The sequence below is a fragment of the Phaenicophaeus curvirostris genome, chromosome 11 (assembly GCF_032191515.1).
Source record: "Phaenicophaeus curvirostris isolate KB17595 chromosome 11, BPBGC_Pcur_1.0, whole genome shotgun sequence".
In the NCBI taxonomy this organism is placed as follows: Eukaryota; Metazoa; Chordata; class Aves; order Cuculiformes; family Cuculidae; genus Phaenicophaeus; species Phaenicophaeus curvirostris.
In genome coordinates, this window is record NC_091402.1 from 18,001,395 (window position 1) to 18,017,026 (window position 15,632).

The 15,632-nt window shown below is 60.2% G+C and overlaps 2 protein-coding genes across 4 annotated transcripts in view; both read right to left on the reverse strand.

Annotated features, from left to right (window-relative positions):
- Positions 1–379: 379 nt before the first annotated feature.
- On the reverse strand, positions 380–5,540 carry SLC26A6 (solute carrier family 26 member 6). The gene is made up of 19 exons (XM_069866217.1): positions 5,383–5,540; positions 4,965–5,104; positions 4,766–4,876; positions 4,320–4,495; positions 4,065–4,229; positions 3,784–3,936; positions 3,533–3,615; positions 3,297–3,444; positions 3,076–3,189; positions 2,892–2,969; positions 2,655–2,750; positions 2,424–2,530; positions 2,267–2,336; positions 2,008–2,100; positions 1,818–1,922; positions 1,096–1,281; positions 915–969; positions 533–654; positions 380–452 (listed from the first exon to the last, which is right to left on the reverse strand). Exons 1-19 carry the CDS (start codon positions 5,508–5,510, stop codon positions 429–431), a joined length of 2,154 nt encoding a protein of 717 aa, XP_069722318.1. The 5' UTR covers positions 5,511–5,540; the 3' UTR covers positions 380–428.
- A 4,715-nt stretch (positions 5,541–10,255) lies between these two features.
- CELSR3 (cadherin EGF LAG seven-pass G-type receptor 3) overlaps positions 10,256–15,632 on the reverse strand; it is a 29,953-nt gene continuing 24,576 nt past the window's right edge. Inside the window, exons 29-36 of one of the 3 annotated variants that reach the window (XM_069866256.1) lie at positions 15,010–15,136; positions 14,315–14,428; positions 14,026–14,162; positions 13,825–13,931; positions 12,897–13,070; positions 12,554–12,754; positions 11,291–12,371; positions 10,256–10,613 (exon numbers count right to left, since the gene is read on the reverse strand). In XM_069866256.1, coding sequence (XP_069722357.1) covers positions 10,586–10,613; positions 11,291–12,371; positions 12,554–12,754; positions 12,897–13,070; positions 13,825–13,931; positions 14,026–14,162; positions 14,315–14,428; positions 15,010–15,136 — 1,969 coding nt within the window. In that variant the 3' untranslated portion in view covers positions 10,256–10,585. Of the gene's footprint in view, positions 10,614–11,290; positions 12,372–12,553; positions 13,071–13,824; positions 13,932–14,025; positions 14,163–14,314; positions 14,429–15,009; positions 15,137–15,632 lie in introns of those variants that run through there. The other 2 variants (XM_069866255.1, XR_011338226.1) reach the window with 2 other exon arrangements.

Below are 15,632 nucleotides of genomic sequence, written 5' to 3' on the forward strand. Positions count from 1 at the left end.
GGAGTGGGTCTGGCCGGGAGCACCCACCAGCACCAGGGTGCAGCCAGGCAGCCCAGCCTGAGGTCACCTTTATTGAGGAAAGTGCATTCAAACGAAGCCTGAGAAATGTCACACAGTTTTATCTGTGACACCAACCCGCTGCTGGGAGTGGGACCCCCCTCAGCCAGGCGCTGGGGCCCTCCGCCACCCGCCTAACCTGGACAGGGTGGGGACAGGACCATGTGGAGCTGAGCAGGAGCTCCCAGCGTGTGCTTTGGTGGGACAGCAGCTCAGCCAGCAGCAGCTCCTTGCCGGGCAGCGCACGGTCAAGGCAGGGCCACAGCTGTCAGCGTCCAGAGGGGCTGGTGGGGTCACAAGGCCTGCAGACCCCGGAGTGGGGGTCCCCTGTTCCTGCTCAGCTCGCTGAGAGATGTCCTCCTCTTGCTGGGCTACATTCTGGTGCTGAGGTCCACCTAAGGGGACAGACAGGGAGCAGTTGGCTTGGCTGACCACCTCCATCACAGTGATGGAGACGGTGAGGCTGAGCGCTCACCGAGGTCTGGCGCTGCGGCCTGCTGGCGTGGACCACAGCGTCATGCACCGAGGGGAAGAAGCAGTGCTTGGTGATTGTTGAGCTGAAGAAATTGCCCCGCTCCAGCTGGGTAAGGACAGGCACTGCGGAGAGAGAGAAACAACCGGGGATAGGGCACCCAGAGCAACCTCCCCACCCCTGCTCTGCGGGGTCACCAGAGGAATCGCCAGGGATCCAGCCGCCTCTCTGGGGCCTGCGGGACTCAGATTGGATCTCTGGGACGACCTGCAGCACCTGTCCCTTGGGGACACCGTGGAAGGCAGCAGAGCCCCAGGCCAGCTGCTGCCTCCTGAAGGGTTGGCTGTGCCTAGCAGAGGCACATGGCTCTGCAGAGCCTCCTCACCGGGGCAGCTGGCAATGAAGACGTCCACTTCTATCTCATGGAAGTCCCTGAAGATCTGCAAATGGCAGAAAACACTTTTCACTCTGAAAGAGGGATGGGCAGCAGCCGTCAGGCCACCCTGCAGGTCCCTGGGGATACCCTCAGTTATTCTACCAGCCTGCCTTCTCCTCCAGCCCCTTACATTCTTCAGGATCTTGATGGAGACGGTGTCCACAAAGCTGACGGGGCTGAAGTCCAAGACGACGGCATGGAAGTCAGGCTGAGGCAGCCCCAGGCTGTGCAGGGTGGGCTTGGGGGGCTCGCTGCCCTTCGCCTCGCTCAGCTCGATCACCGCCACACCCGGTCCATTCAGCCCATCCTCTGCATGCTGGGAGAGGGAAGGAGACGCGGCCTCAGTGCATGGGAGCTGGTGGCACACCCGGCCTCGTCCTGTCCTACCTGGGCTCGCCCTGCCCTCTGGAGCAGTGGGGCATGGCCTGGCTCCTCGGCTGCCGCAGGATGCAGACAGTGGGTGGTCCCAGGAGTGGGTCTGTTGCTCATACCTTTATCCACTTTTGGGCTCTTTGCAGATGCACTGGGACCCACCCCTCTCCCCAAGGACCCTCTCTGGTGCCAGGCTCATTGGCTGGCTCCAAGTCAGCTTTTGGTCTCGCTCTTAATTCTGATTAACTCAACAAATGACTAATGACTCACTGGCTCCACCAACTAATCATTAACGGCCTGGCTTTCCCAGCCAACTTTGGACGTGACGTTGTGGCCCAACTCTGTCCTAGTGCCTCTTCTCACCCAGTGGCCCCAGAATGATCCGGAAACCCCACAGGCCACCAAACCCAGCAAACGTAGGGCCGGGCAGGGAGGCGATACAGGGTGGCACCAGATGGGTGCCCCACAGCAGGGAAGCACCTTTTTCCTCTTTGCCTTCTCCTTCTCTGCTTTCTTCTGCTGTTTCTTCAGCTTCTTGAGGGCCTTCTTCTTCTTCTCGATCAGGCGGTCCACGTTGATGCCACTCTGCAAAAAAATGCAGCCCTATGTCCTGGGCACCCCTCGCAGGCAGGGGACACGGAGGACACCTGGGGACTGGCACCTCTCCTACCTTTTTCTTCAGGGCCTCAGAGTACAACTCCACATTGGCAAAATAGAGGGTGGTGGAGGAGCGGAAGATCTTCACACCAGGAATCTCCTGTGCCTGGGGGCAGATGGGAAGGGTGCTACCCCGGGGAAAGAACCCCCTGTTTCCCTCCTTTCCTTCTCCCAAAATGCTCCCCACTCCTTTCCCCAGTGAACAGCCCCTAGGGATGCTTTGAGCAGCCCCCAGGGCACGCAGCTCTTCTCCCACCCCCTGGTGCTGTTACCATCTGGTATTCAGTCACGTCCTTGTAGACATCAGTGTTGGAGATGCGCCCCAGGATGGAGTAGTGGGGGCTGCGGGAAGCAGAGCGAAGGGTTGAGGTCACCGTGAGCTTTCCCTGAGCTCAGGACAGGGCATCGCTCCCATCCCCGGGTACTCACAGCTGGGTGCGGAAGATGACAGTGAGCAGCCCAAAGGCCACCGAGGCCCCCAAGCCGATGTCCAAGTTCAGTGTGAGGGTGGCCACGAATGTCACAATCCAGACCATCTGGAGGTGGGAACATGGTCAGCTGCAGCACGGAGTCCCCACCAACACCCTAAGCCTCGAGGAGGGTGGAGAAACCCTCTCCAGGGACAACAAGCAAAGCCCCTGGGGCCAGTCAACGCCTTACCAGGTCCACCCGGTTGGACTTCCAGAGCGTGTGGAGATCCTTGAACTGTTTGAACATGCCCTTGAGGTTGATGATGATGATAGCAGATAAGATGGCCTAGGAGCGAAGTCCCTGAAGCTATAAGGATGCTGAGGGCAGGTCTGGAGGCGGGCCTTGGCTCCTGCCCCACCACAGCACCTCGCCATGGGATTGCCACGGGGGTGGGATGTGGCAGGAAAGCTGTGGGAATGCATGTACCTTGGGCAGGTCCCGGAAGAGCTCTCCGATCTTCAGAAGGGTCACCAGGATGACCAGGGATGCGATGACACCTGCTACCTGAGGGGAAGGAGAGTGGGAGGCGAGAGATAAGCTCCCCACCACCCACTGTGCTCCTGGTCCCCTGCCCAGCCCCACAGAGGGAGGCAGTGCTGCCCGGACCCACCTGGCTGTTGCCCCCTGTGCTCTCCTGTACCAGGCTCCGCGACATGGAGCAGCTGATGGCGAAACACTGGAAGAAGCCTCCCAGGAAGTTGCAGAGACCCAGCGCGATCAGCTCCTGCAGGGACAGAGCAGCAGTGGGGGAGCACCACGCCTTCCCCCGGCTGCAAGAAGTACAAGCTTGGTTTTCACCCAGGGAAGGGGTCCTGCCCCTCAGAGCATCACCTGGTTGCTGTCTACTTTGTAGCCGTGCTTGAGGGCAAAGATCTTGCCCAGGGAGATGCAGATGGCGTAACCCACCACGGCGATGGCGAAGGCATTGCCCACCACCTGCCCAAAGTAGGTGACGTTAGGGGCCACGGGCGGCTTCAACCTGCAGCCGAGACAGGGAGATGGGGCTCAAAAGCGAGGCCGCAGCGGTGGTTCTGGCACCGCCAACCTCACTGCGCAGCCCCACTTACCCGCTGGGGATGTTGCCCACCACGGAGATGCCAAACTTAGCATTCAGGTTGACGCCGTAGGAGATGCCGGTTGAGATGATGATCTGGGGGAGGGTGACTGGAGTGAGGCAGGGCCATCCAGTGCAGGGACCGTGGTGGAGGAGGAGATGGCACATGCCCAGGAGCTGCACTCGCCAAGGCATCCCATCCCACCCCTCCCCACCTCAGAGAGGACAGTGCTCCCCACGGGGAGCTGGGGCAGCTCTGGGTACCGTAATAAGCTCGATGGGGATGGGCATAGGCAGCTTGGCACCAAACTTGTGGTTGAGCTCTTTCACGATGAATATGGCCACCATGGCAATGATGGCCGTCACCAGGGTGCCCACATTGGTCTGCGGCAGTTTCTGGCAGATCTCGATGATGGTCTAGAGGACACAGGAGGAAGGAACAGGCTCAGGAAAGCAGGTGCCTCCCTGGCAGGTTTTTGGGGGACTCTGTGTACTCTACAGGTGAACATTCAGGTGGTCCAGAGTGGCAGCAAATCCCCACTCACCATGAAGAGCGAGAGCGGCCCTGAATACTCAGCCAAGGAGATCCCAAAGACATTCTTGAGCTGGGAGATGAGGACATGCACAGAGGCAGCGGTGGTGTAGCTGCGCACCAGCGGGTCCGAGAGGTAGGTCACCACAAAGCCAAACTGCAGGAGTCCCAGGGCCACCTAAAGGAGACATGGCAGGAGGCCACAGCTCACAGCTATGGGGCACCACGGCTCCCCCTTCCCTGACAGGCTGGGCTGTGGCCTCCTTACCTGGAAGATACCCGTCAGGACAGTGATGGTGGCCACCAACTCCACCCTGGCAGCATCCCGCAGTTCCTCATTGACTACCGTGGTGTTGGTGCCGTTGACGTACTCCAGGAAGTTCTCACTAGGCAGCAGGGAGTCTGTCACGCTCCCAATCATGACGGAGATGACGGCAAAGGGGCCTGGGGACAGGCAGGGTGTGGGCAGGGAGCAAGGTCAGCACCAGGACATCTCTGAGGTCCACAAGCACCCATGCCCTTGGGTCAGGCTCAAAGTACAGCTTTCTTTCTGATATGGCCAACCTACCTTCTTGGTGGGGCAAATTAAAGGCAAGAAGGAGGGGGGTGTGTCCTCTCAATGTGGAAATGCTTTGCTGGGGATGAAGGTTTGCCCCCTTGACTCTCGTTCCCTCCCCACCGTGCCCACGGGAGCACATGGTCCCTCAAGCTCACCCACGGAGTTGTGCCTAGACGTCCCGAAGAAGAAGTAGAGAAAGACGGGGTAAAAGGAGGAATAGAGACCGGTGACGGGCGGCAGCCCGGCCAGCAGAGCGTAGGCGAGACCTGGGCATGGGAGAAGAGGGAGAGATGTCACAGCTGGCCGAGCCCCAGCGCCTCAGCCTGGCTACGGCACAGGGACCACCTCGCTCACCCTGGGGCAGGTGCATGATGCCCACGCTGAAGCCCGAGGCGATGTCCCCAAGGAGCCAATCCTTGACCGGGTAGCGGGGCAGCCAGCGCAGGAAGGGCAGGAACCGGAATAGTATGGACTTGGCGGTGGAGGCCGAGCATCTGGCAGGGAAGGAGTGGGAACCAGGGCTGAGCACGAGCACGGGGACGTAGCGGGGCTGGATGGGGCTCCGTGGGAAGCAGTGGATCCCACGGGATGCCTGGCTCCAGCAGCTGGAGTCGTTCATCCAGGCAGGAGAATAAAGGGGGGATGTGGGTATTTGGGTTTGGGGGACCCAACCAGCAGGTGTGCCCTGTGTCTGCTGCAAGGACAGGGACAGTCGGGGCTGGGGTGCACGGTGCAGGGTCTGGGCACATCCTCCCAGCCGGTGTGGTCCTACCTGGCCTTGCGGAGAGTGTCACATAACGAGCGCTCTGGGGGAGGTTTCCTCTGTGCCACCTCCTCCAGCTCAGCCTCGCTCAGCACCTCGTGGGGCACCCGGTGGCTCAGTGCCGTCTCTGCTGCCATGGTTGCCCGGCTCTCCCGCGTGCGGGGCCGCTGCGGGGAGATAAGGGACAGCTCAGCCACGTCCCCACCCAGCACCCTGCCCACCCCACAGCCCCTCCTGCAGCCCCGCTTGCCCCACTGAGCCGTTCCATCCTGGCCAGGCGTGCAGGATCAGCCCCCAGACTGGGGGGAGCTGAGATTTGGAGGTCCTGAAGCAGCAGCAGCAGCTCACACCGAAGAGGGTTGGGCAGGGAGAGAGCCAGGGCCCCAGGGATCAGCACTGCCTGCTCCTGCCCCACGCCAGCCCCGTCTGCCCCACTGGGGTGCCCAGGTTGGGGCTCCCCTTCTGCCTGCCCAGGCAGAACCCCCCTGCCAGCACCCTCCTCCAGCACGTACCGCGATGCAGACGGGACAGCGGGCAACCACAGCCACCAAACAAATCCCCGAGCACCCCACAGCCCCGTCTGCAGACTTTGTCCCTTTACACATGAGGGGAGCAGGAATGTCAACCCCCAGTGAGCATCATGGGCTTGTTGTCCTTCTACCCGCGACCTTCCCAGCCCCGCGCTCCTCCCACGGACAGGGAGGAGTGGGGCTGGGGTCTCTCCCTTTGTGGGGCTGGGATGGTGGGACCAAGGCGTTCTGCAGCCCGACCTTGTTCAAGGCTCAAGCTGAGAGGTGCCAACGTCCCATCAGGCTCACTCAGCTGGTCCCGGGATGCTCACCAGCTTGTAATCAGACCCACGAGTTGCTTGTGGGGTGCCCGGAGCTGTGCTAGCCCTGATCTCCTCCGCTTTGCCCCCAGCCTTCCTACCTCCTGTGCCCAAGCCAGTCGTGTGCCACCAGCTGGGTGCACGCTCTGCTCTCCCTTATTAATACCTGCCCGTGATCTTTGAGACACCGCTCCCTGTCTCCTGCCCTCCCTCCTGCCCTGCCAAGGAGCTGCCTGCTCCCCAGCCCCGCTGCTGTGCAGCACCTGCCGTGCTCCCCCCATGCCCTGTTGTGCCGGGTGCCACGGCTGCAGCAGGTCCAGGGCTGTCACTGCTGTCCCCAAAGCCCTCCCATCCCAACAACTGTCCTGGCCAGCCCCAGCCGCCGGCCTGCAGCTGTGCCTGCGGTGCCATTGTGTCCCAGCACCCGTGCCAGGCACATGACGGGGGTCTTCTTGCTGCTGGGCACATCCTGGTGCCAACCTCATGCCAAGGGCTGCCAGCGCTCACCTTCCTGGGGCACCGCTTAGCGTCCTGTCATGACTCTCCCGTGTCCCCAAGGCTCCACAGGTGTCCCTGTGCTGCCCCACAGCCTGGCGGAGCAGCTGTGATGGGGCAAGGAGAGTTACCCACTGCCTTCACCTGTGGAATCCAGAATATTTCCCACAGGCTCTGTGCCCTGCTTACCTGCTGGGAATGGGTGTGCTGTGCCCTGTGGACTGCGCTGCTCTACCCCAGCGTGCAGACCCAGTTGTTATCTTGTTCCAAAGGTCCCCAGCGGGCACTGGAGACCTGCCGAACCCACCAGACTTTCCTGGGTTCTGCTGTGACCTGATACAACGACTGGTTCATGACAATTTCTGAGTCACGTTCGACCCAGACCCGCAGGGACACAGCGGCACAAATCCAGGCACCCATAGGATGGGTTGATGGGTACCAAGGTGCAGGGTGAAGCCAGTGGGCAGGGCAGGCACCGGGAAATCCTTGGCTGCCCTGGGTGGTGGGATGGAGCTGGTGTGTGGCACAAGGGGTGACATCTAGGATTGTGCTCTCTGGGGTCAGAGAGGCTCGTTCCCATCCCCTCAGGCTGGGTGGGGGCCAGCCCACGGCCACCTCGGCTGTCCTGGTGGTTGGCACGGCCTGGGTGCCACAGCAGCCGCACGCAGGCTCCTCGGCTGCCTTTCAGCTGCTCCCTCCAGCCTCCACCACATCCCCAGCCCCGCGCTGTCCCACCCCTGTGCCCACCAGCCCCACCACGGCCAGGTAGCGGCACCCGCCCGCAGCCGCTGCTTCCACTCTCCTGGCATCGAAGCAGAGGCCATCCCAGCGCTCCTGCTTGGTAGCAACTGATAGCGCCAGGTGCCATTTACTGCCTCCTTATCGCCGCTCCTGGCCCCAACCCTGTGCCGCGGCTTCCTGCGGCCCAGCCCGCAGCCCCCAGGCCCCTGCCCATGGCTCCCCCTGAGCATCCCAGCCCTCCGGGGCCCCTTGCCCCCAGGCCAGCGTTGGGAAGAACGAGACCTCAGCTCCAAGAGACCTCAGCTCCAAGCGCCACCACCGTGGGACTCCCTGGGACCCGTCAGGGGCCATGCGGGGCTGGGTGAAGCGCTGGGCCAGCACGGAAGGAGCCTACATGGGACCGAGGGTCTGCGCTCATCGATGGCGAGCCCTGCTCAAGGTGCTGTGGATCGATACTGCCCTTTGCTCACCTGCTCTTTCCCGTCCAACAGTGAGGAAGGGAGGGACGGAGGGCACGGGGATAACTCTAGGCCTCTCTTCCTCCTCCTCCCATTTCCCCGCAGTCTGGATTAGCTCTGCTGAGGCCATGCTGCCTTTGGATGGTGGACGTTCTCCCCTTGGTCTCGCCCAGATCTGCAAAGCCACCAGTTGGGGCCACCAGGCATCACCACTAACCTCATCTCTGGGAGAACCAGGCTGGACACAGCCAAGTTCAACCAACCAGCAGCACCTGGTCACCTCGCCCCAGGCCACAGCGAGTTCCTGCCCTCCCAGCATTGCCTTGTGCCCAGGCACCGAGCTCACAGCCCCAGCCATGGACCCTAAGTGCAGGGAAAGATGGGAGAGGGGCCAGCACCATTTTATAGACTTTTATTTCCAAATCTGGCGCTTCCATGATACACTTTTACACAGCCGGGGGGAGGAGGGGCAAGGGCGTCTCCACGCTCCCTGCCCACAGAATCAGGAAATGGAGGGAGGAAAAAAACCCAAACAAGCCCCCCCCAAAAAAAACAATCCCAAATCTGAATCCAAGGAGGATGCTCCCTGGAGCCCAGGCCACAGCATTACAATCAGGGACTGAGCCATAGGCTGACCCTTGCTTCTTGACGGGCCCAGCTCTGCAGGGACAGCCACCGGCTCTGCTGCTCGCTCTTTTATTTTTATTTTTTTGGCACTTGTCACTTGCTCTCCATTTGGCACCAACTAGAAGCACCTTTGTGCCCAGCCTTGCAGAAAATTGGGCTCTATGGCACAGCAGAGACAAGAAATGGGTACCCACCGGGGTGCCGAGGCGCAGCACAGCGCTGGCTGAGGCAGATCCCAGGGCTCCAGTGCTGCGCAGCTGGACAGAAACATGTAAACAAGTTTGTTCTCAAAGGCAAAGACAGGCAGCACAGAGGAGCCCAACTGTTCCTGGGATGTGGGGCTGGCCGTCTGTCCCTCTGTGTGGCAGTTCCAAACAGCATGTAAACATGTCAGCAGGCCCTTTCCTCCCCATCCCTGGCAGAAGGGCAGCAGGGCGCCTACCTTATCAGAGCGCTGCTGGGGGGCAGAAGCCCTGCCAGGCCCACAGCACCTCCATCACCCAGCTCCTCTGTCCCCTCCTCATCCTTCCTGCTGACTCAGGGACACAGCTGAGAGGCCTTGGCCTCCCGGAGACCCAGAGGACAGCAGCACAAATCCTCTCCTGTAAACACATCAGGCTGAGCTGCAATAAGAAGCTACAGCAGTGTGGTAGTAAGGCAGTAAGGAGCGCGCCGTCACGCAGCCCCGAGAGCACCACAGAGGCAGCCGAGCAGAGGCATCGCGCTCGGCGAGTGAAAGGGAGCACGCCAGCCTCCTGAGCCTGGCCCGAGGCTGGGTAGGCACAGAGGACTGTCAAGTGTCACCTCATGGCAGGGGCAGTGGGATCCCAGGACAGGCTCCTGGCTGAGCAGAGAAGCCATCAGGGCAGCCTGTTTCCAGAGAGGGCAAAGTGCTGTTTATCTGCACCTCCCAAAATCCAGGCTGCCCTTAGCTGGGGTCTTCAGCCAGCCAGAGAGCGCAGGGATGTGTGCGTAGCTATGCAGAGCGTGCAGGGAACCAGCTAGATACAGCTTCTATGGGAAATGCTGGACCCTGAGACTGGAGATGCATCTTATTCCTGCAGATGCTGTTCCTCCACAGGGCAGGCACCAGCTCTGGGAGCAGCCTAGCCTGCTCCTGAGCAGAGCTATGGTCACCCAGCTCCGCGCCTGGACCCACAAACCGAGAGAGGTTTGTTCTGTAACACGCAGGCTAAAGAGAACAACAAACAGTGCGTAAAAACATAGCGATCATTTGCTGAGCGAGGAAACCAGCGCTTGAGGAGCGAGGCCATCCTGGTACAGGACAGAACCGAACAGCAAAGCCTGTTTCCTCCCCTAGTGCCAAATTTGCTGCCCCACTTGCTTGTGCCCTGGCGGGGTCCCATGGGAGGGCAGAGGGGGCCTGGCTGTGGGGCAGCGCGTCAGCAGGGGGCTGAGGGACCCCAGCCAGGCACCACGACCCGGGGGGAGCTGCACGGTGGGAGGGTAAGAGAGGCAGCGGGGCCGGCTGCCCTGCAACGGGGATTTGACAGAGCAGTGCCTGGTGCTGTCCCTCCAGCCCACTGCGTACCCCCAGGAAAGCCAAAGGGCTGTTGGCGAGACAAATGCTCCAGGTCTTGGGAACAGACCATCCGTAAAAATAACCATAGAAATTTCTCTTCTCTCTGATTACAAAGATACAAAAAGGTAGAAAACCCTCCCCGCCCCCATGACCTGGGCTCTGTTTCCAGCCCTCTGCCCCTGCCCCCCTCCGCACGCACACACGCACCCCCTGCATATAAATGGGTGGCAGAGGAAGAGCTCAGCCCCACAGAGGTTGCAGCCTCATGCGGTACCTGTCACGTCGGGCAGGTGACGGGGAACGTGGTGGCAGCCGAGAGCCCGGAGACTCCCAGCGGTGGGAGGTGCGGGCTGCCGGCCCCTCGTCCCGGAGGGCAGGGGAAGGCAGGGTCTGTTTTGGGCCTCTGACCACCATCAGTTCTGGCCCCTGGCCCCCGGGGACACCAAACCTCAGCTGGCAGTGCCTGGCAGGGCGAAGGGCCCTGCTGCTTCTGTCTGTCTTCTGGACAGCTTCGGCCCCTCAGGAATGGCCCTCGTTTCTTGTCAGTCTTCTCGGAGAAAAGAAAAACAGCATTAAGCCAAGGAATCTCCTCGGGATTCCAGTTGCCTTGCCCAGCTATGACAGATGGGGACAGGGCAGAAACCCACTCCTGTGTCAGGGCAGGAACAACTGTCTCCAAGTCCCTAAGTTCAGGGAAAAGGAAAGGAGGGATGGGACAGCAGCGGTAACAGCAGAGAATAGAGCTGGAGAGGAACAAATGAGACTGGGACAGGGTCCCTAGGGAGAAACATGGCTGGGGACAGCAAGGCTCCTGTAGGACTTGGGCCCACTCCTCCTCTCCAGCCATCCTGGCCCGCACATACATCTAGTTGTTGGGACTTACAGCCAGCACAGAGCAAGGGGACTTGCCACGAGGTCAGCCTGGCTGCACAAAGCATCTTCCCTGAGCCCCCAAGGGCTACAAACACTTCTGGCAGAGTGAGCAGACTCAGATATGCTGATGTTTCTGCTCATCCTGCACTGCATGAGCCCAGAGCTATTGCACCTGAGGGCTCTTCCTGCCCCATCACAATTTAGGAGCAGGAGACACCTGCCACTCCCCCCGGGGCTCACCCTTGCACAGCACTCCCCACCCAAACAAAAACCCCTTTGGGAAGAGGCCAGGCAGGAGGACGATGGAAAAGATCAGCTGAACAAGGCCTGGCTGAGAAAGGAGACACTTACTCTGAGTCTGGCGACAGCTCCGAAATGCTATGGGAGGTGGTGGAGCGAGGCGTCGAGGGACACATTGCAGAGGGCGTTGAGGAGATCTGCACGGCAGAGGGGGTGGTGGTGGTCTGAGGACCTGAAGGTGTGCTGGAAGATTGCACCGAGGACAGGACGGAGGAGTTAAATGAAGCAAGGATGGAAGAAAGGATATCTAACTGTTCAGTGGAAGGATGTCGGCTGGGAACAGCCTCCAGGTTCTCTCTGGAAGGCTGTCTCCTTGACAGCGGCTCTAGGTTTTCCCTAGACAGCTGCCTCCTAGAGAGACTCCCCAGGTTGTCCTGCGAGAGATGCCGGCTAGGCACTGTGTCCAGAGGCTCTCTGGAATTAGATCTTCTGGAGATGAAGTCCAGCTGCTCCCTTGAAGTTTGTCTAGCTGATGCTAGCTGGTCCCTTGAAGGCTGTCTTCTAGAAAGCAAATCCAGTTGTTCTCGAGAAGTATCTCGACTCGGCAATCTGTCTATTCGGTCTCTGGACACCTGCCTACTCGGCAAAGTGTTTAGCCACTCTCTAGAGACCTCTCTTACTGGCCCACAGTCTAGCTGCTCCCTTGACCCAAACCTGCAGGGTAAAGTGTCAAGGTGGTCTCTGGAGCCCTGCCTCCGGGGCAGTGTGTTCCCATGATCTCTCTGAACGGGCCTAGCAGCCAGTAGATCCAAGTTTTCCCTAGACCCATGTCTGCTCGGGATACTTTCTAGGTGTTCGATAGAGCCATGCCTGCTGGGGATAGTGTCCAGCTCCTCCCTGGACCCATGCCGGCTGGGCACGGCTTCCAAGCACTCTCCTGAGTTGTGTCTGCTCAGCTGCTCCCGGGACATCTGTCTCCTCATCAGCATGTCAAGCTGCTCCCGTGACGAGTACCGGCTGGCTGGCTGCGACAGGCTGCCCGCCCCGGAGTAGATCCTGCCATAGGAGGCAGCAGGAACAGCCCTGTGACCTAGCGTGGATGTCTTGTACCACGTCAACTCGTTGGTCATCCTGCCGACGGACGGCAAGCCTTGGAGAGTCGGAGGGTACTGGAGGCGGTTCTTCAAAATCCCTGCACCAGAAAGAGAAGTCAAATCTTTGCGTAACAGTGACAGGAGCATGAAAGCTGGGGGAGATAAGCCATACCTCCCCAAGGACACCACAAGATGGATCTGATGCTGAGCCTTCAGGGCCACATCAACCTGAGACAAGACAAGCCAGGTCACCCTTTGCCTGCTTGCTCCAGGCCGTTACCTTTTCTTTGCCGTTGGGTCTGGGTGAGGGAATTCTCATCCCCACTGGTCAAAGCCAGGTCTGGCTGATTATTGTTGGCTGCATCCTTGTTGATGTCGAATCCCAGCTTCCGCTCAGAGCCCCACTTCTGCAGGGAGCAGGGGTGCACCTCACACTCGCCCAGAGCAGGCCAGTATGACATGAGGTCATTGCCATCCACATCTGGCACAGGACACAGCAAAACGAGCCCCAGGGAAGAGGGAGAGAATATTTCTGTGAGCAGCAATTGAAGCCATCCCAAGACACGGCCTGGCCCCCAAGGACCTAAGCTCATCCCTTCTCCTGCCAGAGCCCCCAGACTTGCCTTTGGGAGCGGTGTTGGTGGGGTTAGTGAGGAGGCGCTCGCTGTGTGCTGCCCGCTTAAACTGCCGCTGGAAGCGGCCCCGCAGGCGTACGTTCTCCTCGCTCTCTGAGGATGGGATAGAGAGACTGCGCTCTTCGTCGAGAGACAGGTCACTGTCTGAGTCTGAGTCCTGGTCTGTAGGGACACAATGCATGTTGGGGAGACCTTTGGAATGATGGTCCCAAATGGGGAAGGACAGATTCATGCCTGCGAGCATCTGCCAGTTAAATGACTGAACAACCAAATAATGGAGGCAGGGAGAGACTCAGAGTTCTCTGCTCCAACGTCTGCCCAGAGCAGGGCCTGCTGGGCTCCAACTGCCTCTGGGAAGGCAGAACTACCCCAGGGCTGGCCACTCGCATAAGGGCAACGGCCTGTCTCACCTTCACTGCCCTTCCCTCACCTGCACCTGTTCCCACTGCCCAGCAAGAGGAACCTGGCTCCATCTCATGCGCCTCCCATAAGGCAGCTGCAAATGGTTGTGTGATTCCTTGTCTCCTTCTCCTCCAGGCAAACCCACCTGCCTCAGGCTCTGCTCACTACGAGGGTGATCCTCACCAATCTGCCTCCAGTGGTTCAGTGCCTGTGCCGTACTGGGGAGCCCAGTACCCCCACAAACTCCACAAGAGTCTGTGCTCTCCCCTCGCCTCCTCCATTTCTCACTCCCTGACAACTGCCCATGGCCTTTGCCATCTGTCCAGGAGAAGGCTGAGCCATGAGACACAGCTCTCCTTCATATCCACCGCGTTTGGAAGTCACAGCCAAACACAGTGTGGACAACGTAATCATACAGCCAGAGCCTGCACTGGGAGGGATTTCCTCAAGCTAGCAGTTAATCTGGGATGCACTGGGTGAGCGCCAAACCCAGGCACCAGGCTGAGCACCTTACCTCCCCCAGCATCACGGTGGAACATGGCCACGTCGATGTCGGTGGGGCCAGCGTGAGCCAGCAGGCTGTGATCCAAGGCCGAGCCCTGACGCGCTGTCACGTTATCTCTGAAAGATAGGAGGCCTAAACTGTCACAGCGGCACGAGCCCTCAGCTCTGCCTGGGTGCTCCTGGCACCCTGGAGCCATGTGCCACTCCCTACCTGAGGTATGCTCGCTGGCTGGAGTGGGTGCGGGCAGAGCGCACACTGCTCACCGACGAGATGGTGGAGGCCCCCAGGGTGATGCGGATGAGCCCGCTCTCCTCAAACAGTGCTGTGTTGTTGTAGGCGTTGGGGCCCTGGCAAGGCAGGGAGAGAGGCACATGCCCTGTTAAGGAGGTGCTGCCACAGCCCAGGGGATGGTCTTCCCACCTGCCTTTTCCCCAGGGAAGCAGGGACATGTCCGTCAGCTCCTGTTCCAGGCCCATGGGCTGCTCCTGCTCTCACCCACCTGCGTGTTCCTCGTGGCCTCCTCGCTCTGCCCCTTCTTGCCGAGGCAGGCCAGCTTCCAGGCCTCCTGCACCTCCTCGTTCAGCACGCAGAACAGGACCAGTACAGCCAGGCCCTGTGGAGAGAGATACCGTGAGAGACAGCTCATCATCCTGGCTGACCTGCTCACCCGCGGGACCAGATCTTGGCTGCTCCCTGGCTCCTCCAAAACCGAGTGCGTCGGCCATGGTGGCACCAAAGAGCCCCTCGACACTGATCAGCACTGAACCCCACGGTGGCCACGAGCGAGAGGGGAAAGGGTGGAGAGTCCCCCTGGCTGGCAGAGTCCCCTGCAGCAACACCAGCCATGGTGGTGGCGTGAGGTCTGCAGGGTGCTGCCATGGGTCATAAGTGGAGCATCCACCAACCTTTGGTGCAGACCACTCTCTTGCTCTGCTCTCTGAGAGCAGGGAGACCCCTTCCCTCCAAAGCTGGTCCTTGCTGCCCCTTGGATGTCACCTCTGAACCAAGCACCTCGCAGCCACTTCCTGCTCTGTGAGGACCAGCAGATGTGGTGACAATGGAAGGGATAAGGAGCCCAGCAGGATGATGGGGGCTCAGCAAGGGGCGCTGCCTCTCTCTAGAGAGCTGTGGGGACCACAGGGACGCTCTCCTGGGCTGACCCGTGCCCTCCCCTGGCAGAGGCCGGGCAGTTACCTGGAGGCTGCAGAGGACAGTGTAGAGGTAGTGGAAAGCCAGGACACTGTTGTTGACAGCCAAGAGGCCAAAGAGCCAGGTAGTGCTAATAACTAGAAGCAGAATAAAGGAGCTCCGTAACGTCATGCTGGAGAGAGAGAGACAGACAGGCACACAGACACACACCAAGAGGTTAGTGCGTGTTGTTAATCTACAATTTAGGGCTCACAGACAGAGATCCAGAGGGGAAAGGGCACTCCTGCCCAGCCCTCCCTGCTGCACCCAGCACTGTGGGCTCATCTCTGCACAGCGGTTCGGTTCCTCCCGACTCCCAGGCCTTCCCTTCTGGATCACACATGGCAAACACAGGAGCCCAAATGACACAGGTCATTTGGAGCCACAGCGGGCTGAGCCGAGCTCCAGGGCTGACCCGGGCAGGAAGGAAAAGGGTGGGGAAAGGGCTCAAAATGAGCATGTAGGAGAAGAACAAGCAGGTGCCGAGAGTCAACATGGGCAGTGTTGAGTCCAAGCAGACATAAGGGGTGGCTATAAGGGCAGGCAGTGAAGGGGGACAGGCTGGCAGACAGTGGACATGGGGGAGTAGGAAGAAGAGGAAAGGACTAAGTTTAGGAAGGATTAATGTT